Below are 26,601 nucleotides of genomic sequence, written 5' to 3' on the forward strand. Positions count from 1 at the left end.
TTTGGCCCATCTAGCCCATGCCTATTCTGCCTAGTCCCCTCCTGCACCTGGACCATAGCCCTCCATATCCTTCCTATGTATGTACCTCTTCAATGTTGCACCCTCGCAGGAGTGGTACGAGAGGACTGGAAGATGTCAAACGGTGTTTTGTTGTTTGAGAAAGGGAATAAGGATAATCCTGGGAATTTGACACCAGTGCGTCTTGTATCAGTGGTGGGCAAGCCAGTGGAAAGGATTCTTAGCAGCAGGATTTACAAGTGTTTAGAGAAGCATGGTCTTATTAGTGATAGTTAGCCTGGCTCTGTTCGCTGTGTAACAAGCCCAATGAGGGGCTTGTATTACAGCGCTAGCCCATTATAGTGGTGCTATATTACAGGACCAGAGTATACTACAGTTCGTTCATTGTAGCAGTTCCTTAAGGTTGTCATGGTGGGGGAAGGTGGATTATGGAGACAAGCTCCCACTACCTATTAAATACTCCCAATGGCGTGTGTCTCAAATAGCCCCTGACATCCAAGTCCAGCTCCTGGCCTTCAGGAGAAGGAGCAAAGGTGGGTTACTCTCGCTGTAAAACCAGTCGCTTGGGGTGGATGGGGCTCGGCGGCCGTGGTTGGCAGCTCATCTAGGAGAAGGAAAACTCTGATCCCACCTCTGCTGCACCCACTCATGGGGAAGGCTTCAGGAATAAACCCCCCGAGGGAAAAAATCTGGAGCTGGACTCCCCAAGGCAGGCCTACATTGAGTTCAACACCGGCAACTGCCACGATGCTGCTGGTGCCAAACTGTCGTTCCCTGCCGTTCCTCTGGATTCATCGGCTGCGTGGAGGGGGAGCCTGCTGAATGGGCAACAGCTTGCTCTCCGTATTGTACTGCCCCCACCTGCATAAGATAGGATACAACATCCATGGTCTACCCCAGCTAATGGGGAGCCTCTCTGAGGTGTAATACTGTCCCAGGTTACTGCAGGGCCCAGCAAGATGCAAAGACCTGTGCCCTACAGATAACGCATTACAGGCTGCTCATCGCAGGAATCCATAAACAACAAGACATCTGCAGATGCCTGAAATCCAGCACAACAAACCCGAAGGAACTCAGCAGATCAAGCAGCATCTATGGAAATGAGTAAACCGTTGACGTTTCAAGCCAAGACTATACACCAGGACTGGAAAGGAAGGCGGAAGATGGCAGAATTAGAAGGTGGGGAGGGCGGGTGAGAAGGTGGTCGGATGGGGGAGGGGTCATGAATTGAGGAGCCAGGATGTGATGGGTGGAAGAGCTAAAGGGCTGAAGAATAATGAATTTGACAGGCGAGGAGAGTGGATCACGAAAGAGGAGGAGTGAAAGGGGAACAAGAATGGGGGATGGAAAAGGAGGGAGGAGAATTACACAAACATGAGGAACTCTGCAGATGCTGGAAATTCAAGCAACACACATCAAAGTTGCTGGCGAACGCAGCAGGCCAGGCAGCATCTCTAGGAAGAAGTGCAGTTGATGTTTTGGGCTGACACCCTTCCACCAGCAACTTTGATGTGTGTTAGGAGAATTACACATTATTGTTCATACTGTTTACAAGAAGGAACGCAATTAGAACAAAATGTCCACTTTAGTGCAAAGTGGTCTTACTGTTAAATTATCGTGAGGGTTGTGTAACACAAAATGCTGGAGGAACTCAGCAGGTCAGGCAGCATCTATGGCGAGGAATAAACAGTTGACGTTTCAGGCTGAGACCCTTCATCAGGACTGGAAAGGAAGAGAGCAGAAGCCAGAATAAGGAGGTGGGTGGGTTGCTGGGGGGGGGGGGTGGGGGGTAGTGGAGTGAGGGGGGAAGATGTGAGAAGCTTGGAAGATCCTTGTATCTTCTCTGCCAATTTATCCCAATCCTTCCCAGTCCTGATGAAGAGTTTCAGTCTGAATGTTCCCCTCAGTAGATGCTGCCTGACTTGCCAAGATCCTCCTGTGTTGCTCTGGATTTCCAGCAACTGCGGGGTCTCTGGTGTTTGTCAATAGGGTTTACGTTGGTTGGTTCAGAACTGAGTGGTCAAAGGGAAACAGCCGTTGGTGGATGTTGTGACGGGGATGTGACTCAGCTCTGGTTTCAGCCTGATACACAGTTATTCCAGAGATCGGAGCAGCTGATATTTCAGACAGAAAACCTGAAGATGATCTGAGAGTCTCTGGCCTGCAGTCAGTCAACCTACCTGTGAAAGGCTGAGGTGTACCCTACCCATTGCAGCCTCCCCTCAAACCTTGGCATTTTGCAGTGCCAGAAACAGGCTATTTGGCCCACAAAGTCTCTGCTGAGCCATTTCCCATTTCATCCTCCACATTCCCATCTGCTCCCCCAGACTAGGAAGGAATTTTATAGGGGTTGATTAACCCATCAAACCCACACTTTGTAAGGATGTGGGATGTTGGAAATAGGGGCACATGGAGTAAATACAAAGAGTGAGGCTCCCTCTACACCATTCCATCACACAGTCCCGGGGTCAGACACAGAGTGAATCTCCCTCTACACTGTCCCATCGCACACTCCCCGGGTCAGACACAGAGTGAAGCTCCCTCTACATTGTCCCAACACACACTCCCGGGGTCAGACACAAAGTGAAACTCCCTCTGCACCATCCCATCACACACTCCTGGGGTCAGACACAGAGTGAAGCTCCCTCTACATTGTCGCATCATACACTCCCGGGGTCAGACACAGAGTGATACTCCCATCTCATCACACACTCCCGGGGTCAGACACAGAGTGAAGCTCTACACAGTCCCAGGATCAGTCACAAAGTGAAGCTCCCTCTACACCATCCCATCACACACTCCTGGGGTCAGATACAGTCAAATTTCCTACAGAATCCTATCAGTCACTTCTGGGGTCAGACACAGAGTGAAGTTCCCTCTACTCTGTCCCATCACACAGTCCCAGGGTCAGACACAGAGTGAAATTCCCTCTACACCGTCCCATCACACACTCCTGGGGTGAGACATAGTGTGAAGCTCCAACCACACAGTCGCATCACACGCTCCCGGATTTAGACACAGTGATGCTTCCTCATAGACATACAGGGAAGTGCATCATGAGTTTGACACAAAGTGAATCTCCCGCTATTATGTGTTAACCACGGCAATAGCTGTGTTGTCATTATGTTGAATGAGTGTACTTCTGAAAATGCATCATGAGTGGCTGCCGAAATGAGTGTACAGCTTAGGCAGAGAGAAAATAGGCTGCTTAGTGAGATTTGCAATTTAATTTTGTCAAATCAGAAAAGGTTGGTTTGCAGATGCAACAGGTCATTAAGAAGGCAAATGAATTGTTGGCCTTCAGTGTCAAAGGGATTGAATTTAAGAGCAGGTAGGTTGTGCTGCAACTGTGCAGGGAACTGGTGAGGCCACACCTGGAGTACTGTGTGCAGTTCTGGTCTCCTTACATGAAGAAAGATACAGCAACACACACACACAATGCTGGAGAAACTCAGCAGGTCGGGCAGCATCTATGGAGAGGGATCAGCATTCAAGACCTTTAATCAGGACATTGAGGAAAGAGATACTAGCTTTGGAGATGGCGCAGAAGAGATTCACCGGGTTGGGGAGATGAAGTGAGTCATCTCGGGCTGGGTTCACTGTAATTCATAAGAATGTGAGGAGATCTTATAGAAACAGATAAATTTATGAAAGGAGGCAGGAAAGTATCTTGCACTAGTGCCGTAGCCTCAGACGCAGAGTGAAGACTAGAACTAGTAATGTAGCCTCAGGATTTGGGGGAATAGACTTAAGACAGAGATGAGGAGAAACTGCTTTTCCCAGAGAGCAGTGAATCAGGAATCGTCTGCCCAGGGAAGCAATGGAGACCACCTTGCCAGGTATATTTAAGTCAGAGTTAGATTTTTACATAGCCATGGAATTGGGGAAAAGGTGGTGTTGATTAGACCTGATTTTATTGAATGGTGGAACAGGCTGGATGGGCCAGATGGCCAACTCCTGCTCCTTTATCATACGTTCCTACATAATGTTCAAAGCCGATCTGATTGCGACCACAGTCCCGTCCAAGGTATACAAAGTTGTGAAGGGTATAGATAGGTTAAATGTAAGCAGGCTTTCCCACTGAAGTCGGGTAAGACTACAACTGGAGATCTAGGGTGAAAGGTGAAATGTTCGAGAGCAACCCGAGGGGGAACGTCTTCACTCAGAGGGTGGTGAGAGTGTGGAACCAGCTGCCAATGGAAGTGGTGGATGTGTGTTTGATCGCAACATTGAAGAGAAGTTTGGCTAAGTACATGGATGACTAGGGTTCAAGTGCGTGTTGATGGGACTAGACAGAGTGACAGTTTGGCATGGAGTGGATGGGTCAAAAGCCGGATTCTGTGCTGTGCTGTACTCTGAGACACCCCCAGTAGCTTTTCACTCTTCCTTCCTTGCCTTTTGAGAATCTATCTACCTTTGTGTTAAGGAGCTTCACAGTCCGTTTCCAGTCTGAGACCCTTAGGAGAGCTCCTTAAATGGATGGCCACCTATTTTTAAGAGTGAGGCCTAATTCTTGATTCTCCCACAAGAGGAAACGACTCCTTCCACATCCATTATGTCAAGACCCTCCCTCGTGACTGGAAGACATCTTGGTGTGGGACTGTGGAGGGTTTGAAGATGTCTGAAACCTTGGTCACTGTCAGTGTCTCACAGAGGAAGGGAGAGGCCCTTCCAATGAGGAAGCCAGATGCTAATCTGGTTCTCAGAACTCCGTCGACAAGAGGTTTGCTCTTCCTTGTCCACTAGCAAGTGGGCTAGCTGTGTAGTGGTTAGGAAACTGGACTTGAGCCAAAAATCAGGGCCAAATCAAAGTTTAAAGTCAATTTTTAAAAAATCAAAGTATGCATATGTTACCATGAAGGGTCTCGGCCTGAAATGTTGATTCTTTACCATTGATGCTTTCAGACCTGCTGACTTCCTGCAGCATTTTGTGTATGTTACTCTGGATTTCCAGTATTTGCAGAATCTCTTGTGTTACTATATACTACCCTGAGATTCACTTTCTTAAAACTAAAAAAAAATTAGCTTTATTTGTCACATATAACATGCATTGAAATGTGTTATTTGCATCAGCAACCAACACAGTCCGAGGATGTGCTGGGGGCAGCCCGCAAGTGTTTCTAGTGCCAATATCAGCATGCTCACAACTTACTAACCCTGATCCATCTTTGGAAAGTGGGAGGAAACCAGAGCTTGCAGGCATTTACAGGGTGGGGGGCGGGGGGGGGGGGGATACAGTGGAATTTAACAAGAAACTATATATAAACAGGCAAAGACTGGCAAACAACCAATGTGAAAAAGACAAATTGTCCAAATCAAAAATTTTATTGGGAACATGAATTGTAAGGAGTCCATGAAAGTAAGTCCTCAGGTTGTAGAATCAGTTGAGAGTGGAGGTGAGTGAAGTTATCCACACTGGTCAGGAGCCTGATGGCTGCGGGGTAACAACTGTTCCTGAACCTGTTGCTGTGAGTCCTGAGGCTCCTGTACCTCCTGTCCAATGGTGATAGTGGAAAGGGGGCCTGGTCTGGATGGTGGGAGCCTGGGCTGCGTCCATCCCTCTCTTTGGCCTTTCCCGTTCTTGAGCACTGGTGTTTCCGTACCAGGCCACGATGCAGCCTGTCAGGATCGTCTCCACTGTGCAGCTACAGAAGTTTGTCAGAGTTTTTAACGACATGCCAAATCTATGCAAACCCCTTAGAAAGTAGAGTTGCTGGGTTCAAATCTCCTCAAGTAGGTGGACTTTAAATCCAAATCAAGGGATTCTGTCTCAGTACCGGAGGGTTATTACAGAGAGGGAAGCAGTCCTCAGGAGGGCAGGAGACATAGAGACTTGTCCTTTAGTCCATCGAGCAACTTCTACTGGCACACTTATCAGCACTTGGCCTCTAGCCTTCTCTGTCCTGGGCTCCTGGTCGCCTGGTCTCGCCCAAGTACAGATGTACCCATTTCTTCAGCACTTCCACCACCCCCTCAGAGAGTGTGTTCCAGTCTATTCACCCTCCGTGGTAGGCAAAGGGTAAATTCTTCCTCCAACTCCCCCGAAACTCTTTCCGTAAACCTAGACCCTCTGCTTTGAGGTTCTTCTCTCCGCTCTACACTCTCCCACGCGATGGACCCCTTCATTCCAGGGCAGCCAGGGACAGACAATTGATGCTGGCAACATCAATGTCCCAAAGGGGGCGCGGGTCGAGAGATAGAGACACAGAAACCAGCCCTTCAGCCCATTGGTGTCGAGCTGACCATCAAATAACCATTAGTAATCCCAGTTGAAAAAAAATTACTCTGTTCAATTTTCCAACTGTTAACGTCAGTTAGCATTCTTTAAATATGAAAATCTTTGCCAGTCTGAAGACTGGGAAAATCCTCTCACCTGAACTTTGTCTTCACTTTAACATGCCGAAGTAAAAAATGAACATTTGTTTGGAGGAATTAAAATTCTAAGCGGTCTTTGCTTGAGTTCACTCACCTGTCTTCCAATCAGGTATATCCTCTTGATCTTTATACCTAGGTCCCCCTGTAAAGCACTTTCAACGACATCATTTGTATGAAAAGTGCTCTAGAAATAAGCTATTATTATTGTTATTATTTGATTCCTTCTTTACAAAGGCTGCCTGATAAAGCAGCCAGCATAATGAAAGACCCCACCCACCCCGAGCATTCTCTCTTCTCACCTCTCTCATCAGGCAGAAAATACGAAAGTCTGAAAGCACGAACCACCAGGCTGAAGGACAGCTTCTATCCCACTGTTATCAGACTACTGATCAGTTCCCTGGTATGAGATTTGGATTCCTGACCTGACAGTCTCCCTCATCCTGGCCCTTGCATTTTATTGTCTACCTGCTCTGTAATTTTCTCTGAAACTATAACACTTTCTGCTGCGCTCTCTAATAGTTTTCTCTTGTGCTACCTCGGTGGATGGCATGCAACACAATGTCTTTCACTAACATGAGCAACATACACGAAATGCTGGAGGAACTCAGCAGGTCGGGCAGCACCTATGTGAAGTCGACGTTTCAGGCTGAGACCTTTCACTGGTGCACATGATGGTAGGAAACCGATTTACCCGGTTTAAATTGTCACCTTCCAAAACCTCTCTCTCCTGGCTGATCTCTGGTCAGATTTCAGCGGCCCCTCAGCTCACACCATCCCATAAAGTGAAAGTGAAGTTTATTTCGTATGCACAGGGTAATGAAAATCTTTCTTACACATAACACCAGATAAACAGCATTCATAAGAAAAAACATAATTTATACACAATTTTTTTACAAGACGGAACACAATCAGAGCATTTATATTTCAATGCAAAGTGCTAGGAGGGTAGGGTTAGACTGATTTTAAAGAGTAAATTAAAGGGACAGCACAACATTGTGGGCTGAAGGGCCTGTACTGCGCTGTCCTGTTCACAAGGTTCAAGGTTGTTTAATATCATTTCCAGTACACAGGTGTAAAGGAGAACAAAATAATTGTTACTCCGGATCTAATGCAACAGGAAAAGAAACCACAATAAATATAAATACATAAGATAGCTTATATACATAGATAGATTGTATGTACATAAAGTGATGCTAGGCACTGGTGTGTCTCTACAGCCTGAGAGACCTGGTTCAAGGTTCAATGCTCTGTGTGAAACTGAGGTAGTGATTTGGAATGTCCCAGTTGTTTCAGGAACCTAGCGGTTGAGGGGAAGTAGCTGTTCCTGATTCTGGTGTGGTGACTTGCCCCGTGGCCACTGCGAGAAGAAAACATTCAAAGTCAAAGTAATTATGAAAGTATGTATGTTCTACCATTTACTTCTTTGAGGTTCATGCTCTTGCAAGCACTTACAGGAGAAAAAGAAAACAATTTAGCAGAAACGACTCTTGTACACAGACACAGACTGACGAACAGCCGGTGGGCAAGAGAAGAGACAAACTGTGCAAAGAAAAGAAAACTGAGGACATGAGTTGTAAGTCTTTGAAAGTGAGTCTATAGGCTGTGGAATCAGTTCAGAGTTGTGGTGAGTGTGGTTCAGGAGCTTGATGGTTTTAGGGTGATAACTGTTCCCGACTTGGTGGTGTCCTGTACCTCCTCCTGCCCAATGCGTGGCCCGGGTGCTGGAGATCTTTGATGAGGAGGCACCACCTGTAGGTACTTCTGGTGGTCGTGGAAAAAGCTGGAGAAGGGGTTGTGACTGTTGTGTAAACGGCTAACTCTATCCCCCCAAATTCTGGACCCTGGTTTTCCACACACCCATAGATCCTCTGCACCACACCAATCCATCTTGACCCAAAACATCTGCAATTCCACACACACACACACTGATTCTGTCCAGATTACTCCAGATTCCAGTGTCTGTCATCTTTGGGGTCTCACCCCTCCCTCCCCCACCTCGGCTAATCTGTGGAGACCCTCGACTTGTAAGCCCATAAGACATAGGAGCAGAATTAGCCATTCGGCCCATCAAATCTACCCCCCCCATTTAACCATGGCTGACTATTCTCCTGCCTTTTCCCCATTGCCCTTACTAACTCAGAACCTATCAAACTCCGCTTTAAATATACTCAATGACTTACTCTCCACAGAATCTGTGGTTTAAAAAATATCCCACGGATTCACCACCTGGCTAAATAAATTACTCCTCATTTTCGTTCTAAAGGCATTTCCCTCGATCCTGAGTCCGTGCTCACTGTTGGGTACACCCTCTTCACACCCATTCAGCACAGAAACAGGCCCTTTGGCCCATCTAGTCCATGCTAAAATCATTTAAACTGCCTACTCCCATTGACCTGCACTGGTACCACCCATATACCTATCGAAACTTGTCTTAAATGTTGAAATCGAACCCATATTCACCACTTGCGCCGGCTGCTCGTTCCACACTCTCGCCACCCTCTGAGTGAAGAGTTTCCCCTCATGTCCCCCTTAAACATTTCACCTTTCACCCATAACCCACGACCTCTAGTTGTCGTCCCACCCAACCTCAGTGGAAAAAGCCTGCTTGCATTTACCCCTCATAATTTTGTATCCCGATATCAAATCTCCCCCACTCCCAATCTCCTACATTCTAAAGACTACAGTTCAATCTTTCCTTAGTACTCAGGCCCTCCAGACCTGGAAACGTCCTTGTGAATTTTCTCTGAACTCTTTCAACCTTGTTTGTTTAGAGAAAGTTTTAACTGCCCCGGCTCGTCCCTTTGTATTAAATTATGGAAAATCAGCCCTGTGTTTTCAGCGTGCTCTTTGAGAGCGCCTAGTCTGTGATGGGTTAACGCGAACTTCCTCTGAGAAATGAGCTATTGAAGATCCGGTCTCTACAAAGTGTGTTTTTTCCCCCCCAGTTAAGATGTATGAGAAGCGGAGACTGACAGCGGGAGTGAATACGAAGAAATGAATTAGTTGGATGTGTGGGGGAGAGAGAGAGACAGAGAGAATCGGAGCGGTGGTCACAGAGGGAGAGAGAGAAAAGGAAGATTAGTGAGCGGAGCAGTAACTGCGGGGAGAGATACAGAGCGAGAGACGACGCGGGGTGGGAGGTGGGGATCCGCAGTGCAAAGGGGGAGCCCCCCCCCTCCTCCCCGGGTTGCAGGGCAGGCAAGAGGGAGCTCCGTGCGAGGGAGGGAGTCGCAGACTGAACCGCCGGTGCCCGGGTGAGCCCAGGCCGGAGCTAGCTACAGCCGCGTCCCGGAGCCCGGGGCTGAGAAACGATGAGGAAGACGGCGGCGCCCAGCAAGCGGGTGAGTGTGGAGCGGCGGCAGCCGGGTGGGATAGAGCGGGGATCTCCCGAGGCCCCCGGCGCAGGCGGATGGCGTCTGCGAAGCTCCGCGTCCGTCGTCTGGGGCTGCAGCCTGGTGTCTGGAGGCTCGATTCTGGGGTCCAGTGTCGGCGGTTGTCTGAAGCCCAGGCTGGTGACCAAGCGTTTGGGGTCCGGTGTCTGGGTCTGATCTCGAGGGATCTGGAAATAGTGTCTGGCGTCTGAGGTTTGGGTCCGGGCTCAGGATCTGGTGTCTGGGCCCCGGGGTCCGGTGCATGAGCCCCGCTGATCCACTATTCGGTGCCGAAGTCCCTGGGCAGGGTGTCTGAGAGCCTGGAGCCTGGGAGTCCAGTTTCTGAGCTTCTGGGTCCGATGTCTGACTGTCCAGAGACTGATTGTCTAGACTCCTAGTTCTGCGTCCAAAGTCGAGTCTGGGGCAGGGGCAGGGGACGGGAGGTCTGGAATGAGAAAGGGACATGATGTTTGGGATGGGGTCTGAGACGGGATGTCTGGGTGTAAAAGCAGCATATCCTCGGTGGGTGTGTGGCCCTGGGTTTGGACTTGGGACTTGGGAACTGGGCACAGATCCCGGTGATCGGGAAGCTGGTCTCTCCCAGCTGGAATCTGGAACCGGCATACTGGTATGTGGGGTCGAGATCAGGCCTTCCCGCCCGTGCGTAGGTTGGTCTGGGCCCCGGGTCCCGGGTTTACGATGTCTCTTTTATGGGAGGGGTGAGGGACGGGGAGGGTAAGGTCCATATGTCCCGGGTGTGGGGTCCAGAAGTCTGGGATGTAGGGGGTGAAAGTATAGGTTGAGTCAAAGATAGGTTGGGTGAGCTCGGGCTTTTCTCTTTGGAAAGGAGGGGGGATGAGGGGTGACTTCTTAGAGGTGTACAAATACGAGATGATAAGAGGCACCGATACAGAGTCCCCCCCCCCCAGGAAAGACATAGATAATACAAGGGGGAATAATTTAAAAGTGATTAGAGGTAGTTTTTTCCCCACAGAGGAACACACTGCCAAGGGTGTTGGTAGAGGCAGATACATTGGGGCTGTCTTAGATATAGTAGATAGAATAATGGAGGACTATGTGGGAGGGAAGGGTTAGACTGATTGTGGAGTAGGTTAAAGGGTCAGCACAACATTGTGGGCCGAATGGCCTGGCACTCTTCTATTTCTATGTCAGCATTTCAGAACTGTCCAGGGTCCTGGGACGGGGTCTTCGCCAGGCTCATCCACCTGACAGGGTGAATCCAGCGGGTCTGGAGTTGGAGAAGGTGCAGTCATCTGGGATTGATCCTTGTCCAACGATATGTGAAGAAGATTCCGGTGGGAACAGCCCCGCGGAATCTGACTGCCTGAAGCTGGAGGCCAAGGAGCCAGTTTTTGGGACTTGTGGTCTGGATCAGGAGTTAGTGGTCTTAAGTTCTGGTGTCCAGTTCTAGAGAGCACTAGAACTGCCCCACGGTCCACTCCCCTGAAAATGACCCCTTAAAAAAAGATTTGGATTTTTTTTTTGAGGGATCAGATAGGGAAAGACTTTAGGAAAATACCAAGAAGTCCTGTTGGTTCTTGCCCTGAAGTCCTCCAAGTGGACAGGGCAGTGGAGGTGGTGCCTGGCACACTGGTGGTCTTCGTCAGTCAAAGCATGGAGCACAGAAGTCGTACCTAATGTTGCAGTTGTACAAGATGTTGGTCAGACCACATTTGGAGTGTTGTGTTCAGTTTTGGTCGCTCCACTCTGTTACAGGAATTATACCTTTAGGATGGAGAGAGGGCAGAATTGATTTACAAGAATGGTGCCATGACTTGAGGGACTGAGCTAGGGAGGGAGGTTGAGCATGCTGGGACTTCATTCCTTGGAGAATGAGGGGCGACCTTACAGAGGAGTTTAAAATCACGAGGGCCATAGATCATGTGAGTGCACTCAGTCTGTTTCCCAGGGCTGGGGAATCAAGAACTAAAGGCAGGGGTTTAAGGTTGGAGGAGAAAGATTTAATAGGAACCCGAGGAACAAATTCTTCACCCGGAGAGTAGTCTGTGTATGGAACGAGCTGCCAGAGGAAGTGGTCAAGGCAGCTACATTAACGACATTTACAGGGTACTCGGGAAAGTACATTGATGGGAAAGGTTATTAAGATTAGCTTGGTTTGTCACATGTACATCGAAACATGCAGTGAGATGTGTCGTGTGCTGGGGGCAGCCCGTAAGTGTCACCACGCTTCTGGCTCCAACAGAGCAGGCGCACAACTCACTAACCCTAGCCCATATGTTATTGGACTGTGGGAGGAAACCGGAGCACCCGGAGGAAACCCACGCGGTCACGGGGAGAACATACAGACTCCCCACAGATAGCAACGGGATCCGACGTTACGCCAACCACTGCGCTATATATATACATGGGCCGAACGTGGGCTGGCTATCACGGTCCAGTCGGGCTGAAAGGCCTGTTTTCCTGCCATGTGACCCTATGTCCTGGATGTCTGGTCCGACAGGGAATACAGGAAGGGAACCTACCCCCCGCCCAGCTGGAGAAGAGCGGCTGGATCCGGAAGTACTGTGGGAGGGGGATATTCCGGGACGTGTGGAAGAGTCGCTACTTGATGCTGAAGCTGGATCAGCTGTGCATTTCGGAGAAGGAGGTAGGGTACGGGGTCTGGTGGTCCAGGGACCAATGCAAAAGCTGGGAGATTCCCAGGACGGGGGGGGAGGGGCGGTGGTGAACTATCCCAGGGTGGGGAGTAGGACCCTGGCTGTGCTGTCTCCCCTCCCCCACCTCACCTGGACTTGCCTGCCTTCCCCTGGGTCCCTGGGCTCTGACCACTCCACATTGAGGCAGAATCTGTGATGGGCTTCCTGAAGTGAGGCTGCACCCGGGGGGTTTGGATTCTCTCAGTCTCGGGCTGGGGCCAAGCTCAGACCTACAGGCACTCCCTCCGTGAGGCTGTTACCACTCACTCACCTCTCCCTCGCTCACTCCTACCTCTCTGTCACGTTCTTTCTCCCTCCATCACTCTCAACCCTCTCTTCGTTCCCTCTTTCCATCCCTCCCTTTCTCCTCTGCTCACCCCTTCCCCTCCCTTCCTCCCTAATCCCCACCACCCAACCTCTCCCACCCCCTCCTTCCTCTTGCCCTACCCCATCTCTCTCCCTCTCCCAGCCCCTCCCTTCCTCCCCCATTCATCTCCCTCCTTCCCCCTCCCTCTCTCCACCTCCCCAGGCATGTCATCCCTGCCTCCCCCTTTTTGTTTCTCACCCCTCTAGAACTGCACTGGTGAGTCCTTCATTTACTGGGCCCATTGTCAGCACTCATCCCCTATCCCCAACTGCCCCTAGTGGGGGGTGAAGGTGCTCGGGCTGCGGTCAGGTCAGGCCAGGCAGGGGACTCTGGGGATACGGACCCACTGACAAGGGTAGGAATCTCTGTCTCCCCTGTTCCTCAATGGCCTCCACCCAGCGGAGACACCAAACCCGCTGGCCCTGGTCAGGAAGGACAAGGAAGCCGGTCAAGATGGGCAGAGTTTGTCAGCTCTACCAGGCGCACACGAAAACAAGCATGCGCACACGCACACACACACACACACACACACACACATACACAGACACATATACACATACACACACACACCAGCATGAACATACATATCTGCACACATACACAAAAGTGAAGTCGTGCACAAACTTTTTAAAGGAAGAGTAGCTTTATTTTTCACATGTACGGTGCAACATGTGCCATTCGTGTCAGCAACCGGCACAGTCTGAGGATGTGCTGGGGGCAGCCCGCGAGTGTCACCACGTGCCCGACACCAGTGTAGCGTGGCCACAGCGCACTAACCCTGACTTGTACGTCCTTGGAACGAGAGCAGCCAGACGAAACCCACGCAGTCACGGGGAGAGCATCCAGACTCCTCACAGACAGCCCTGAGAATTCAGCCCCAATCACTGGTGTTGCCTGCTTACAGAGAAACACACGCATGTACACACATGCACTCACGTACCTGCATACACACACACTAGTGCAGTGCACGCTCACACACACATCCACAAACTGGCATGTCTACATACACCTCTGTAAATGTACATAATATGTGTACACAGCCAGTGACCCACTCTACCACACCCCACCCCCACCCCTCAACACCCCCACCCCTCGACACCTCCCACCCCTCGACACTCCCACCCCTCGACACCCCCACTCCTCGACACCCCTACCCCTCAACACCTCCCACCCCTCAACACCCCCACCCCTCGACACCTCCCACCCCTCGACACCCCTACCCCTCAACACCTCCCACCCCTCGACACCCCCACCCCTCCACCCTTCCCCCCAGATTTATAATTTCCTGTCAGAGTCACCTTATGTACAGACACTCCTGTGTCTAGTGTCACTTCGTGGACATAAAGTCAATCTTATTTATTTCAATAAGCTGTCTTATGTATTTATATTTATTGTGTTTTATTATTGTTGTGTTCTTTATCTTATTGTGGTTTTCATTGCGCTGCATCAGATTTTACGTTACAGTTATTTTGTTCTCCTTTACACTTGTTTACTGGATATCACATTAAACAGTCTTGAATCACACACGCAAAGTCTTGAATCACACACGCAAACAGATGCAGTCACCATGCACACACAGAGCTGTGTGCACGCATACACACACGCACAAACACAGATACAGGCACATACAGATACACACACAAACACAGAGATACAGGCACACGTACAGATACAGGCAGACACACACACAAATACAGGCACATGCAGACAGATACAGGCACACAACCTCACACAAACACCCACACGGACACAGAAACATTCTCCCGCACTCAGTTCACACTCACCAGAATGCAACAGCTGGCTAAGGGCCGACAAACTCGAACTGATCGTGAGTCAAGGTTTATTTTTGCAACGCCGCTTGCGCCTTCCACCCTGTGAGGTTTTGCTGCGAGACGGGAGAGCGGCCGCGAGGAAGTGAGCAGCACTAGACTCAAACCGCATCGCGTAGAGCAGCTAAATATAACGGAGAGGGACGTGTGGGCAGCAGCGCGCCCCCTCTCCAGGATACACCCCCCCCCCACCGAGCCGGGGAGGCTCACTGAGACACACTGACCAAACCCTCAACCCTCTGGAAACCCCTCCCTCCCTCTACTGCCAACGCCCTTACCTGATGCAAGGTGTCCTGATCAGTGTTAAGCTCACCGGTGTCTCGGGTTTTGATAACTATATCAGCAGTCACAGTCTGTATAGTTCGTTACTGTTAGATTTAACACCCCCTCCCTCCCGTACAACCCTCCTAGCCTCCGTAACCCCCTCCTCCCCTTACAATTTTCCTTGTCTAGCCCCTACACCTCGCCCCGTCTCCACATCATTCTACTATCGCTACCCTGACTGTGTGCGAAGCCGGACACAGTGGAAATCCCGCCCTAGGTGTGACTTGGGGTTGAATTTTGGGCCAGAGAGGGAATGGATAATTTTCGGGGGGACGAGGGAGGGGGCATTTTTCGACAGCCTCTGGGTGTGACGGTGACCGGTGTCGCCCCCTAGGTGAAGGACGAGAAGGCGGCGCTGGAGAGATTTGATCTCGCCGACTACGAGAAGTGCGAGGAACTGCGGAAATCTAAGAGTCGCAGCAAGAAAAACCACAGCAAATTCACGCTGATCCGCAGCCGGCATCCTGGGAACACGGTGAGACTCCCCAATCCCACCTTTGGTCCGCACCGGTCTCCTTTGACCTCGGTCTCGGTGCCTGCGCCCATGGGAGGGGGCAGTACGAAGGGGGTGGGTGCGGTGGGAGGGCGTGATGCGGGGGGAACGCATGCGTCGGGAGGCAGTTGTCTGACTGTAGCTTTGCTGATACTTCCAATGACTCCCCTACCCTCTCGGTCTCGCTACAGGCGCCCAACCTCATTTTCCTGGCGCTAAGTCCCGAGGAGAAAGAGTCCTGGATTAACGCCATCAGTACCGCCCTCGGCCGGGCCAAGAATCGCATCCTGGATGAGGTAACCTGTTCCTTGTATCGAAAGTGTGACGGGAGCTTCACTCTGTGTCTGACCCTGGGAGTGTGTGATGGGACAGTGTAGAGGAAGTTTCACTCTGTGTCTGACCCCGGGAGTGGTGATGGGACAGTGTAGAGGGAGTTTCACTCTGTGTCTGACCCCGGGAGTGTGTGATGGGACAGTGTAGAGGAAGTTTCACTCTGTGTCTGACCCCGGGAGTGTGTGATGGGATGGTGTGGAGGGAGCTTCACTCTGTGTGACTCCGGGAGTGTGTGATGGGACAGTGTAGAGGAAGTTTCACTCTATGTCTGACCCCGGGAGTGTGTGATGGGATGGTGTGGAGGGAGCTTCACTCTGTGTCTGACCCCGGGAGTGTGTGATGGGACAGTGTAGAGGGAGCTTCACTCTGTGTCTGACCCCGGGAGTGTGTGATGGGACAGTGTAGAGGGAGTTTCACTCTGTGTCTGACCCCGGGAGTGTGTGATGGGATGGTGTGGAGGGAGCTTCACTCTGTGTCTGACCCTGGGAGTGTGTGATGGGACAGTGTAGAGGGAGTTTCACTCTGTGTCTGACCCTGGGAGTATGTGATAGGACGGTGTAGAGGGAGCTTCACTCTGTGTGACTCCGGGAGTGTGTGATGGGACAGTGTAGAGGAAGTTTCACTCTATGTCTGACCCCGGGAGTGTGTGATGGGATGGTGTGGAGGGAGCTTCACTCTGTGTCTGACCCCGGGAGTGTGTGATAGGATGGTGTGGAGGGAGCTTCACTCTGTGTCTGACCCCAGGAGTGTGTGATGGGACGGTGTAGAGGGAGCTTCACTCTGTGTCTGACCCCGGGAATGTGTGATGGGATGGTGTGGAGGGAGCTTCACTCTGTGTCTGACCCCGGGACAGTGTGATTGGATGACCAGGAGGGACTGTAACTCTGTGCCAGGCCCACTGCAACTCACCAACATCTTGTACAACCACAATGTAACGTCTCAACTCCTCTGCCCAATTCCCACCACTGCCTGCAGGGAGTCAGAATGTCCTCTGTCATCCACCCCCATGACCATGGGTATTCCTCCTGTGAATGCTCTGTTTTCTGCCTCATTCCCACAACACGAGTTAGTAAGTTTGAGCAACGATGCATTTATTTTGATGCACACGTGACAAATAAAATATTTATAATTGCATACATTATGGTTGAAGTTCAAAGACAGGTATATGACATTATGTACTGCCGAGATTCATTTTCTTGCGAGCCATTCAGAATACAATGAAAAACTACACACATGGACGGACAACCAACCAACATGCAAATGAAAACAAACCGCAAAATCACAAAGAAATAATAAAAGTCAATAAACAAAGCTGAGAACATGAGTTCTCTGGCGTTTCGGGCAATGAAGGTCCTCCATCTCTGGCGGTGTTCAGAGCTTCCTTCGCCATGTCAGTAGCTTCCTCTTGGTTTACACTACTGTCAGCCACGCAAGTCCCGGGTGGAGACTCAGGAATACCGTCACACTCAGATATAGAAGGGTTCTTCATGGCTGTTTCCATAACAGTTTGGTTTGACTAGTCAGGGTTGTTGGTCCTGAGATGAACCCCTGACCCTGGAGGACTGGTGGACCTCTCTTGGTCTGGCTTCTACCCTTTGACCTGTTTGCCATGGGTGACCCTACCAAGAGCCAAAGCACAAAGTCCTGACTGCAGCCAACAGAGCCCTCCGGGTCATTGAGGCACGCAAACCTCCAAACCCTCCGACAAGGTGGAGGTCCTCTTGGAGGAAACACAAGTTGTCGAGTTCCTGAAAGCCAGTCCGTGCAGAATGGTGGAGTGAGTGAAGGTACCTGCAGAGCAGCAGCCTGACGGTTGAGGGGAAATAACTGACCCTGACCGTGGTGATGTGGGTCCTGAGGCTCCTGTACCTCCTTCCCGACGGCAGTGGCGTGGAGAGAGCGTGGCTTGAGGGACGATCATCGTCATTGGAAAACATTCCCTCCTGACGCGGAGACACAAGCCCTCGATTGTCACGGGCGGACAGGCACACACGAACACTCAGAGAGAGAGAGACACACACACACACCGCACGATGCCACGTGCAGCCCTAACCCTCTGTGCTTGTGATTGTCAGGTGACCGTCGATGAAGAGAGTTTCTTAGCTCATCCAACGCGGGACAGAGCAAAGATCCAGCACGCACGTCGCCCACCCACCCGTGGGCACTTGATGGCGGTGGTGAGTGGGCGCCCTTACTTCATACGCACGAGGGGTCGCGGTGTGGGGGGTGGTTACAGCTCGGATTTAGTGGATGGGGAGGAGGACTGGGCAACACTTCCTCCACCCCCCCCATGGGTCCACCCCCCAGGTCTAATCCTCAGGGCAACAAGACCGGAAATGATTGACAGGTGTCCCATGCACTCGCCGGGTCACATGGTCACAGCCCCACCTCATGATTGGTTACCTGTTCAGAGCTGTGGGAGCTTGCCTGGTTCCCAAGCCCTGTTGTCATTTCCCACGCGCTGCTCCCTCAGATATCCCCCTTTCCTCTGCCCTGCCTTCCGACTTCCGCAACCCTGCGTGGTCCTCACTCCCTCGTCCCCGCACTGTGCTCCCTCATCCCCACATCCTCCCCTGCACGGTGCTCCCTCATCCCCAGACCCACCTCTGCATGGTGCTCCCTCATCCCATCCTCCCCTGCACGGTGCTCCCTCATCCCCAGACCCACCTCTGCACGGTGCTCCCTCATCCCCAGACCCACCTCTGCATGGTGCTCCCTTGTCCCCGCACTGTGCTCCCTCATCCCCACATCCTCCCCTGCACGGTGCTCCCTCATCCCGGCACACTCCACTGCATGACGCTCCCTCATCCCTGCATGGTGCTCCCTCGTCCTCAGACCCACCTCTGCATGGTACTCCCTCGACCCCGCACTGTGCTCCCTCATCCCCACATCCACCCCTACACGGTGCTCCTTCATCCCCAGACCCACCTCTGCACAGTGCTCCCTCATCCCCAGACCCACCTCTGCATGGCGCTCCCTCATCCCCAGACCCACCTCTGCAGTGCTCCCTCATCCCCGCACACTCCACTGCATGGCGCTCCCCCATCCCTTCACCCTCCTCTGCGCGGCGCTCCACAGGTCTGGCCAGCCACCGTCTTGGACCCGCTTACCCACCCAGCCATTCCAAACTCCTGCTCCCTCCCGTCCCGTCCTCGCGGTGGGAAGGTCGACCAGGAGTGGAGGCCCGGCCACTGATGAAGCCGCTCTCCGCAGGCCTCCACCTCCACGTCGGACGGGATGCTGACCCTTGACCTAATCCAGGAGGACGACGCCGGGCAGCAGCAGCAGCGGCGACCCCGGCCCGACACCGACCCAGAGACGCCGTCCCCCGGAGGCCTCGGGCGCCAGCGGCACTCGGCCGCCTCACTGGACCGGGACGCCCGCTCTTCGCCGCGGAGCCCGGGCATGGCCAAGCGGAGTAAGTGCGCGTCGGAGGAGACCCTGCTGGGCCCCGGAGCCGGCGGTACCCGCGCAGGCCCGGTGGCGTCCCGGGGCAGCACGGAGGGCGAGCGGCTCGCCCGGATCCGGGACCTCGTCGCCCTCAAGTTGCAGAGGACTCAGATGCTGCTGCAGGAGGCGGGGCCGCGGCGGCACGGCCCGGGCTGCGAGCCCGACGCCCTGCGGCAGGCCCAGGGGCTGCTGGCCGAGGCCTTGTCCAACTGGAGCCAGGCCAAGCGGGTGCTGGAGGAGATCAAGGAACTGAGGCAGCTGTGCGGGGAGCCCGAGCGAGCGCGGACCGAGCCGGAGCTCAGCATGGCCGGCCGCCCGGCCTGATGTGAGTGGAGCCAGTCGGGAGGAGGCCCCGGTCCTGTGGGCGGGGCCCATCTCCGCGGGGGCGGGGCCTGTGAGTGGGGGCGGGGCCCTCACGCGGGAGGGTGGTCCCATCTCCGTGGAGGCGGGGCCCCTGAATTTGGGGCGTGGTCTATCCCCAGCAGGGCGGGGCTTCCGCGCTGAGGGCGGTGACATATGTGAAGTGGCCTGTGGGTGGGGGCGGGACCTCGGAGTGAAGGCAGGGTCTTTGTGTTAAGTGGAATTAGTGAGGGTGCACAGGAGCTGATGGGCAGATTGGCCTCTCTCTTCCCTCTCTTCACCTCTTTCCTACCCTGTTCCCTCTTCCTCATCCTCCATAGACTGTAAAATATGACACTGCCCAGGACAATGCACTCCCTCCCCTAACGCCCCCTCGCCCACCGCCTCTGCACTGGAACGAGCGAGTGAGTGTCCGTACTGGACCGGTTGGCCTCTCACCCCCACCAGGAGAGACGGAAACTTGCTTTAATTCCCCCCTCCCCACCACATATTGCTTTTGTAATTCCGGCCCTTTGAATTGTGGTAGCAACATCTCTCTCAGATAGCCATCAAGTCTTTTCTCAGCCTCCTTTGCTCCAAGTTCAAGGAGCCCGGCTGCTCCGCGGAGCAGAAGCCAGCCCCAGAAACTCTGCAGTTAGAATTGGCGGCTCATCTCTCAGGGACACGAATGCCCCTTCTGCAGGTCAGCATTTTGACCCAGCCCCTCCAGCATTTTGTGCAGGCAATCCTCCTCTGCTGCAATGACTGACACCTCGCGTGCATCCGATTCCCTGCCTCTGCACACCCCCGTGGTTTCAGGAGCCCTGAATAAAGGGTGATGGGTCACTCTCCAAAATAACCCCTCCCCAACCTTCCTTCTCACCTAGATCCTGCGCTCAGTGAGCATGTGCCTCCCTCCCCAGCTCCCCTCTTCAACCAGCCTCCAGACCCCTGCATCATTGTGAGGGAGACTGTGGGAAGTGAGTGTTGGAGAGGGGCTGGTTGCTTCTTTGGGAGGGGGGGAGCACAGTACTGAAGCACCCTCTACTCTGAAGTTGTGCAGCGGTACTCTGTTTCCCCTCACAGAATGGAAACATGGGTATTGAGTTGAGTCCCGCCCGAAAGATAAGTATGACTGACCCCATTACCTACATGAAACTCCCCTTCACCCCCTCACTCCTCCCCACTACTGCTCCCTCCTGCTGTCTGTAAGCATCACAGATATGTCACACTCAGGGGTAGCTGGGGGCAGTGACAAAACAGACAGTCCAGGGCAATAAGTTGTGAAGCAGAATGCAAGATGGGGGGAGAATGATGTGCTGTGAAAATGTTGGCCTGGGCAGGAGGAGAGTATTTAAAACAGGGGCTACTGAGGGGAAGGACCCCTACCCTTCCATTGCTAAAACAAAAAGCCGTTCAGTGTTAGTGTGGTGCTATAAAAGCTCTGGGCTTTGTTTGAAGCCTGCTGGATCTGGCTGCATTGAACCCTCTGTGTCAGGGGTATCAGTTCCAAATGAACCCTGGCACATTCGCAGGGAAATTTTCCCGAAGAAAAAGGACGGACTGGACAAATACGAGAGAGAGAGCAGCCGATACTGTCGGGCCATCTAAAACCCAGTGTTATGAGCTCATGAAGCATCCTTCTGCGCAGATATTTTTGGTTTGAAGTTGTGATTTTAATACGAGTAAATTAAAAACTGAATTTAAAAGGAAAAACAAAGCAGTTTCTACCCTGCCTTGGGTTTATAGAAGGCATTTGCACAAACTTTCAACGAGCTTGCAGTGCATAATGAATTGGTCTGTATGAACAGAATGCAGGACAAACTTTTCACTGTACAATAATAAACTCATTCCAATGTCTCTTCGTTAGTAACTGGAGGAATTCAACAGGCCAAGCAGCATCTAGGAAGAAAGAGTCGATGTTTCTGGTTGAGACCCTTTATCAATTCTGTTGTTAGGTTGCGGGTGCAGTTACAGATACCCACCTGTAGGGGGATGATGAGCTGGAGTGCCTCTGCTGGTAGAGGGTGTAATTACAACGTGACATGTTTACATAGAAATTCACCACTATAAGTGAAGCTAAATTCAGTTTAAATCACTTTATTATCATCATGTGTACTGTGAAATATTGTTTTATATGCCATCTCTATGGAACACTTCATCACAACAGTGCATTCGGGTGGTACAAGGGACAACAATAACAATGCATAGCAGTCAGCGCGACGTTGTTACGGCTCGGGGCATTCCAGAGATCGGAGTTCATTTCTGTTTCGTTCTGTACGGAGTCTCTGTGCAATGCATGGGTTTCCCCGGGTGCTCTGGTTTCCTCCCACAGTCCAAAGGTGTGCTGGGTGGGTTAATCGGTCACTGTAAATTGTCCCGCGATTAGGTTGGGGTTAATCAGATCTGTGGTGGGGGGAGGTGGTTTGAAGGGCCGGAAGGGGCCTGCCGTGCATTGTATCGCTAAAGTAAAATGACAATCCTTATTGGTGTTTCAGCTACAGAGAGAGTGCAGACAGACAGTAAAGAGGAAGGGCAAGACAAGGTAGAACGCACAAGTAAGTCTATGCACAGGTACACTGCAGCATTCATAAAGAAACACAAATTAACACAACTTTCACAATTAGAATGAAAAAAGGTCAATTTTAGGGAAAAGTGGTGATAGTATCGCTAAACTGCAGCATCTATGGTTGTGCCAATTGGTTCAGGAACCGAGTGGGTGAAGGGACGTTGCTGCTCCTGAACCTGGTGGGGTGGGACTTCAGGCTTCTGAACCTCCTGCCCGATGGGAGCTGTGAGAAGACGGCCTGGCCTGGGTGGTGGGGATCTTTGACGATGGATGTTGCCTTCTCGAGGCAGCACCTCCTGCAGACACAACCGATGGTGGGGAGGGAGGGATGTGCCCCTGATTTATTGGGCTGACTCCACGAACACTCCCAGCTTCTTGTGTTCCTGGGCATTTGAATTACCAGAGCACGATCTGACCAGCCAGGATATTTTCAACCGGGCACCTCTTAAAGTTTGTTAGTGTTTGGTTGAAAAGCCAAACCGCCTGAGGAAGTAAAGATGCTGTCATTGCCTTCCCTCTGATTGCTTCAAAGTTCAAGGTAAATTTATTATCAAAGTACATATACATCACCATATCCAACCCCGAGATTTGTTTTCTTGCAGGCATACTCAGTAAATCCAAGAACCACAATAGAATCAATGAAAGACCGTGCTCACCTGGATGGACAAACAACCGATGTGCAAATACAAAACAAAAAAATAACAACGATAAATAAATACGCAATAAATATCGAGAACATGAGATGAAGAGCCCTTGGAAGTGAGTCCAGAGGTTGTGGGAACAGTTCAGTGATGGAACGAGTGAAGCTGAGTGACGTTATCCCCTCTGGTTCAAGAGCCTGATGGTTGAGGGGTAGGAGCTACTCCTGAACCTGGTGGTGTGGGTCCTGAGGCTCCTGTACCTCCTTCCTGATGGCAGCAGCGAGCAGAGAGCACGGCCTGGGTGGGGGGGTCCTTGATGATGGATGCTGCTTTCCTGCAGCAGTGCTCCATGTAGGTTTAATGGTGGGGAGGGCTTTATCCGTGATGGACATCTTGTAGTATGTTTGGTGGGCGCAGGACAAGTATTTGGAAATGTTAACACCCAGGAGCTTAAAGCTGCCAACGTTCTACACTGTGAATCTCAATGTCGACTGCTGCATCGATTATTGTCCCAGAAATTTCCAAAGTCGAAGTCGAGTTATTGTCATATTCACAGGTCCGTGTATACAATGAGACCACCCCTAAGCTCTGTGTGTCCACGGCTGGAGCCCGGAGGCCTCTCCTGAGGACTGTGTGTGTGTGTGTGTGTGTGTGTGTGTGTGTGTGTGTGTGAGAGATGGGGGGGGGGGTAAAAGCTTGTTTTGCTGAACATTGTGGGTATGCTATGTTGGTGCTGGAACCTGTTCTCGCTGTGTCTGTGTAGGTTTCCTCCAGGTGCCCAGGTTTCCTCCCACATTCCAAACGCGTACTGGTTACTGAGTTGTGGGCAAGCTGTGATGGTGACTCTTTCGGGCTGCCCCCAGCACATCTTTGGACTGTGCTGGCTGTTAATGCAAATGATGTGTTTCGCTGCCTGTCTCAATGTAGATGTGATAAATATTGAATCTGAGTCTGAGAAAGCATTGCAAGGCCGTACCATCAGACACACAATACTCACAAGAAAAGGAAATATAAATTAACAACTTAAATAGTACAAGAAAGAATCCAATCAGAATCAAACTCTATACTTAAATGTGGAACCCTATCGTACTTAATTTTCTGGATTCACCCAGTAACATTCAAGATCGTTTAATGTCATTTCCAGCACACAAGTGTAAAGGAGAACAAAATAATTGTTACTCCGGATATGATGCAGCACAAAAAAACAATCAGATAAAGAAAACAACAATAATAAAAAACACAATAAATATAAATAGACAAGATAGCTCAGACACATTGATTGATTGTGTGTCCATAAAGTGACGCTAGACACGGGGGTGTCTGTACATAAGGGGACTGACAGGAAATGATAAAGTAGTGGTGGTTGGGGGTGTGGAGGGGAGGGTCAGTGGGTGGAGGTGTCGATCAGCCTTACTGCTTGGGGAAAGTAACTGTTTTTGAGTCTGGTGGTCCTGGCGTGGATGCTACGTAGCCTCCTCCCTGAGGGGAGTGGGACAAACAGTCCATGAGCAGGGTGGGTGCGACCCTGACTGACGTAACCGGCACCTTTCTGTATACATTTCTGTGCTTGAGAGCGGGCAGGCTGGTGCCGATGTTGCATTGGCAGTTCTGATAACTCTTCGTATAGCCTTCCTGTCCATTGCAGTGCAGTTTCTGTACCAAGCAGCTTGACTTCCTCGTTCTGCAACGGTGCGTAAGGGAACCAAAAAACAACTACGAACGCATTCAATGCAGTAACTCGATCTTTTGAGGCACTGACACATCTCTGCTTCGAGGCATCAGTTTGGCTCTCAGCTGCATATTGTGCGTATGGAAATCAAAATAATATACAGCAGATGATGGAAATCTGAAATAAAAACAAAGTGCTGGAAATACTCGGCAGACCAGGCAGCACCTGTAGAGGGAGAAACGGGGTTTAACATATCAGGTTGAAGGCCGTTGATTAGAACTGGGAAGGAGGCAAAAACATTAGAATGAGGCTGCAGGGAGGGATGGGTGCCACAAAGAGATTTACAAGGATGTTGCCTGGATTGGGGAGCATGCCTTATGAGAATAGGTTGAGTGAACTCGGCCGTTTCTCCTTGGAGCGACGGAGGATGAGAGGTGACCTGATAGAGGTGTACAAGATAATGAGAGCATTGATCGTGTGGATAGTCAGAAGCTTTTTCTTAGGGGTGAAATGGCTAGCATGAGAGGGCACAGTTTTAAGGTGCTTGGAAGTAGGTAAAGAGGAGATGTCAGGGGTAAGTTTTTTACGCAGAGAGTGGTGAGTTTGTGGAATGGGCAGCTGGTGGTGGTGGTGGAGTCGGAAACAATAGGGTCTTTTAAGAGACTCCTGGATGGATACATGGAGCTCAGAAAAATAGAGGCTATGGGTAAGCTCGGGTAGTTCTCAGGTAAGGACATGTTCGGCACAGCTTTGTGGGCCGAAGGGCCTGTATTGTGCTGTAGGTTTTCTATGTTTCTTAAGATGACAACAGAATCCAGGTCAATTGGGAAAGTTGGCAAGGAATGGAATCTGGTTTAGACAAGTGCAAGGTGTTGCGTTTTGGTAAGTGAAATCAGGCCAGGACCCACTTGGTAAATGCAAGTGCTGTACAAGAGAGACACATGCGACCATTAACACATAGATTCAGAATTATAGAGCACTACAATAGAGAAATAGGCCCTTCAGCCCATCTAGTCCATGCCAAGCTGTCATTCTGCCTAGTCCTAACTACCTGTGCTCAGACCATATCCCCCTAGACCTCTCCTGTCCATGTACTTATCCAAAGTCGCATCAAACCCGTATCCACCACTTCTGCTTGCAGCTCAATCTCACCACCCTCTGAGTGAAGAAGATCCCCCTTATGTTCTTCTTAGACATTTCACCTTTCACCCTTAACCCATGACCTCTATTTGTAGTCTCAGTGCATTTACCTGTTCCATAACCGTATCATGGTTGGGTTGAGTTGTTCTCTGGTGCTGGCAAACGTTTCATTGCCATAAGAGGCCAGAGTCTTGGAGACATCATCATGGGGTGATTTTTGTACACCTCCATCAGACCCTCCCTCATTTCCCTTCGCTCTAGGTGGGTGCAGGTTTGATCGCAACATTTAACAGGTTCGGATAAGTACATGGATGGGAGGGATATGGTCAACAGCATATACCAATTCAGTTGACCATAGTTCTCCAATTCTTCTATACCAACAGAAAACAATTTAAAAAGCCAAAAGGAGGGAGAAGATGAAATATGAAGGTAAGCTAGCCAATAATATTAAAAAGGATACCAAAGATTTTTTAGATATACAGTTGAAGTCAGAAGTTTACATACACCTTAGCCAAATACATTTAAACTCAGTTTTTCACAATTCCTGACATTTAATCCTAGAAAACATTACCTGTCTTAGGTCAGTTAGGATCACTACTTTATTTTAAGAATGTGAAATGTCAGAATAATAGTAGCGAGAATGATTTATTTCAGCTTTTATTTCTTTCATCTCTTTCCCAGTGGGTCAGAAGTTTATATACACTTTGTTAGTATTTGATAGCATTGCCTTTAAATTGTTTAACTTGGGTCAAACGTTTTGGTAGCCTTCCACAAGCTTCTCACAGCAAGTTGCTGGAATTTTGTTCCATTCCTCCAGACAGAGCTGGTGTAACTGAGTCAGGTTTGTCGGCCTCCTTGCTTGCACACGCTTTTTCAGTTCTGCCCACAAATTTTCTATCAGATTGAGGTCAGAGCTTTGTGATGGCCACTCCAATACCTTGACTTTGTTGTCCTTAAGCAACTTTGCCACAACTTTGGAGGTATGCTTGGGGCCATTGTCCATTT

General features: G+C 50.9%; 1 protein-coding gene across 4 annotated transcripts; it reads left to right on the forward strand.

The window, feature by feature from the left end:
• The first annotated feature begins 9,286 nt into the window (after positions 1-9,286).
• On the forward strand, positions 9,287-22,839 carry LOC140212148 (pleckstrin homology domain-containing family O member 1-like). Of its 4 annotated transcripts, XR_011889656.1 has the most exons (7): positions 14,362-14,637; positions 15,297-15,437; positions 15,647-15,751; positions 17,864-17,965; positions 19,002-19,563; positions 22,076-22,135; positions 22,749-22,839. XR_011889656.1 is itself a non-coding variant. In XM_072282788.1 (6 exons), exons 1-6 carry the CDS (start codon positions 9,705-9,707, stop codon positions 19,560-19,562), a joined length of 1,086 nt encoding a protein of 361 aa, XP_072138889.1. In that variant the 5' UTR covers positions 9,287-9,704; the 3' UTR covers positions 19,563-20,143. The 4 variants fall into 4 exon arrangements, 3 of the variants coding, with proteins under 3 accessions (XP_072138889.1, XP_072138876.1, XP_072138867.1); XM_072282788.1 differs by lacking the exons at positions 14,362-14,637; positions 22,076-22,135; positions 22,749-22,839 and adding exons at positions 9,287-9,734; positions 12,247-12,393 and having other exon boundaries at positions 19,002-20,143; XM_072282775.1 differs by lacking the exon at positions 22,076-22,135.
• The last annotated feature ends 3,762 nt before the right edge of the window (positions 22,840-26,601 follow it).

Source organism: Mobula birostris, chromosome 2 (assembly GCF_030028105.1).
Source record: "Mobula birostris isolate sMobBir1 chromosome 2, sMobBir1.hap1, whole genome shotgun sequence".
Classification (NCBI taxonomy): Eukaryota; Metazoa; Chordata; class Chondrichthyes; order Myliobatiformes; family Myliobatidae; genus Mobula; species Mobula birostris.

What these genes read in the sequence shown, in the direction of transcription:
- LOC140212148 (XM_072282775.1), top strand. Translation starts at nt 14,377, where the DNA reads ATGCACACACAGAGCTGTGTGCACGCATACACACACGCACAAACACAG. An exon ending in AGAATCGCATCCTGGATGAG is followed by an intron (nt 15,752 to 17,863) that starts GTAACCTGTTCC and finishes TGTGATTGTCAG; the next exon opens with GTGACCGTCGATGAAGAGAG. An exon ending in GTGGGCACTTGATGGCGGTG is followed by an intron (nt 17,966 to 19,001) that starts GTGAGTGGGCGC and finishes CGCTCTCCGCAG; the next exon opens with GCCTCCACCTCCACGTCGGA.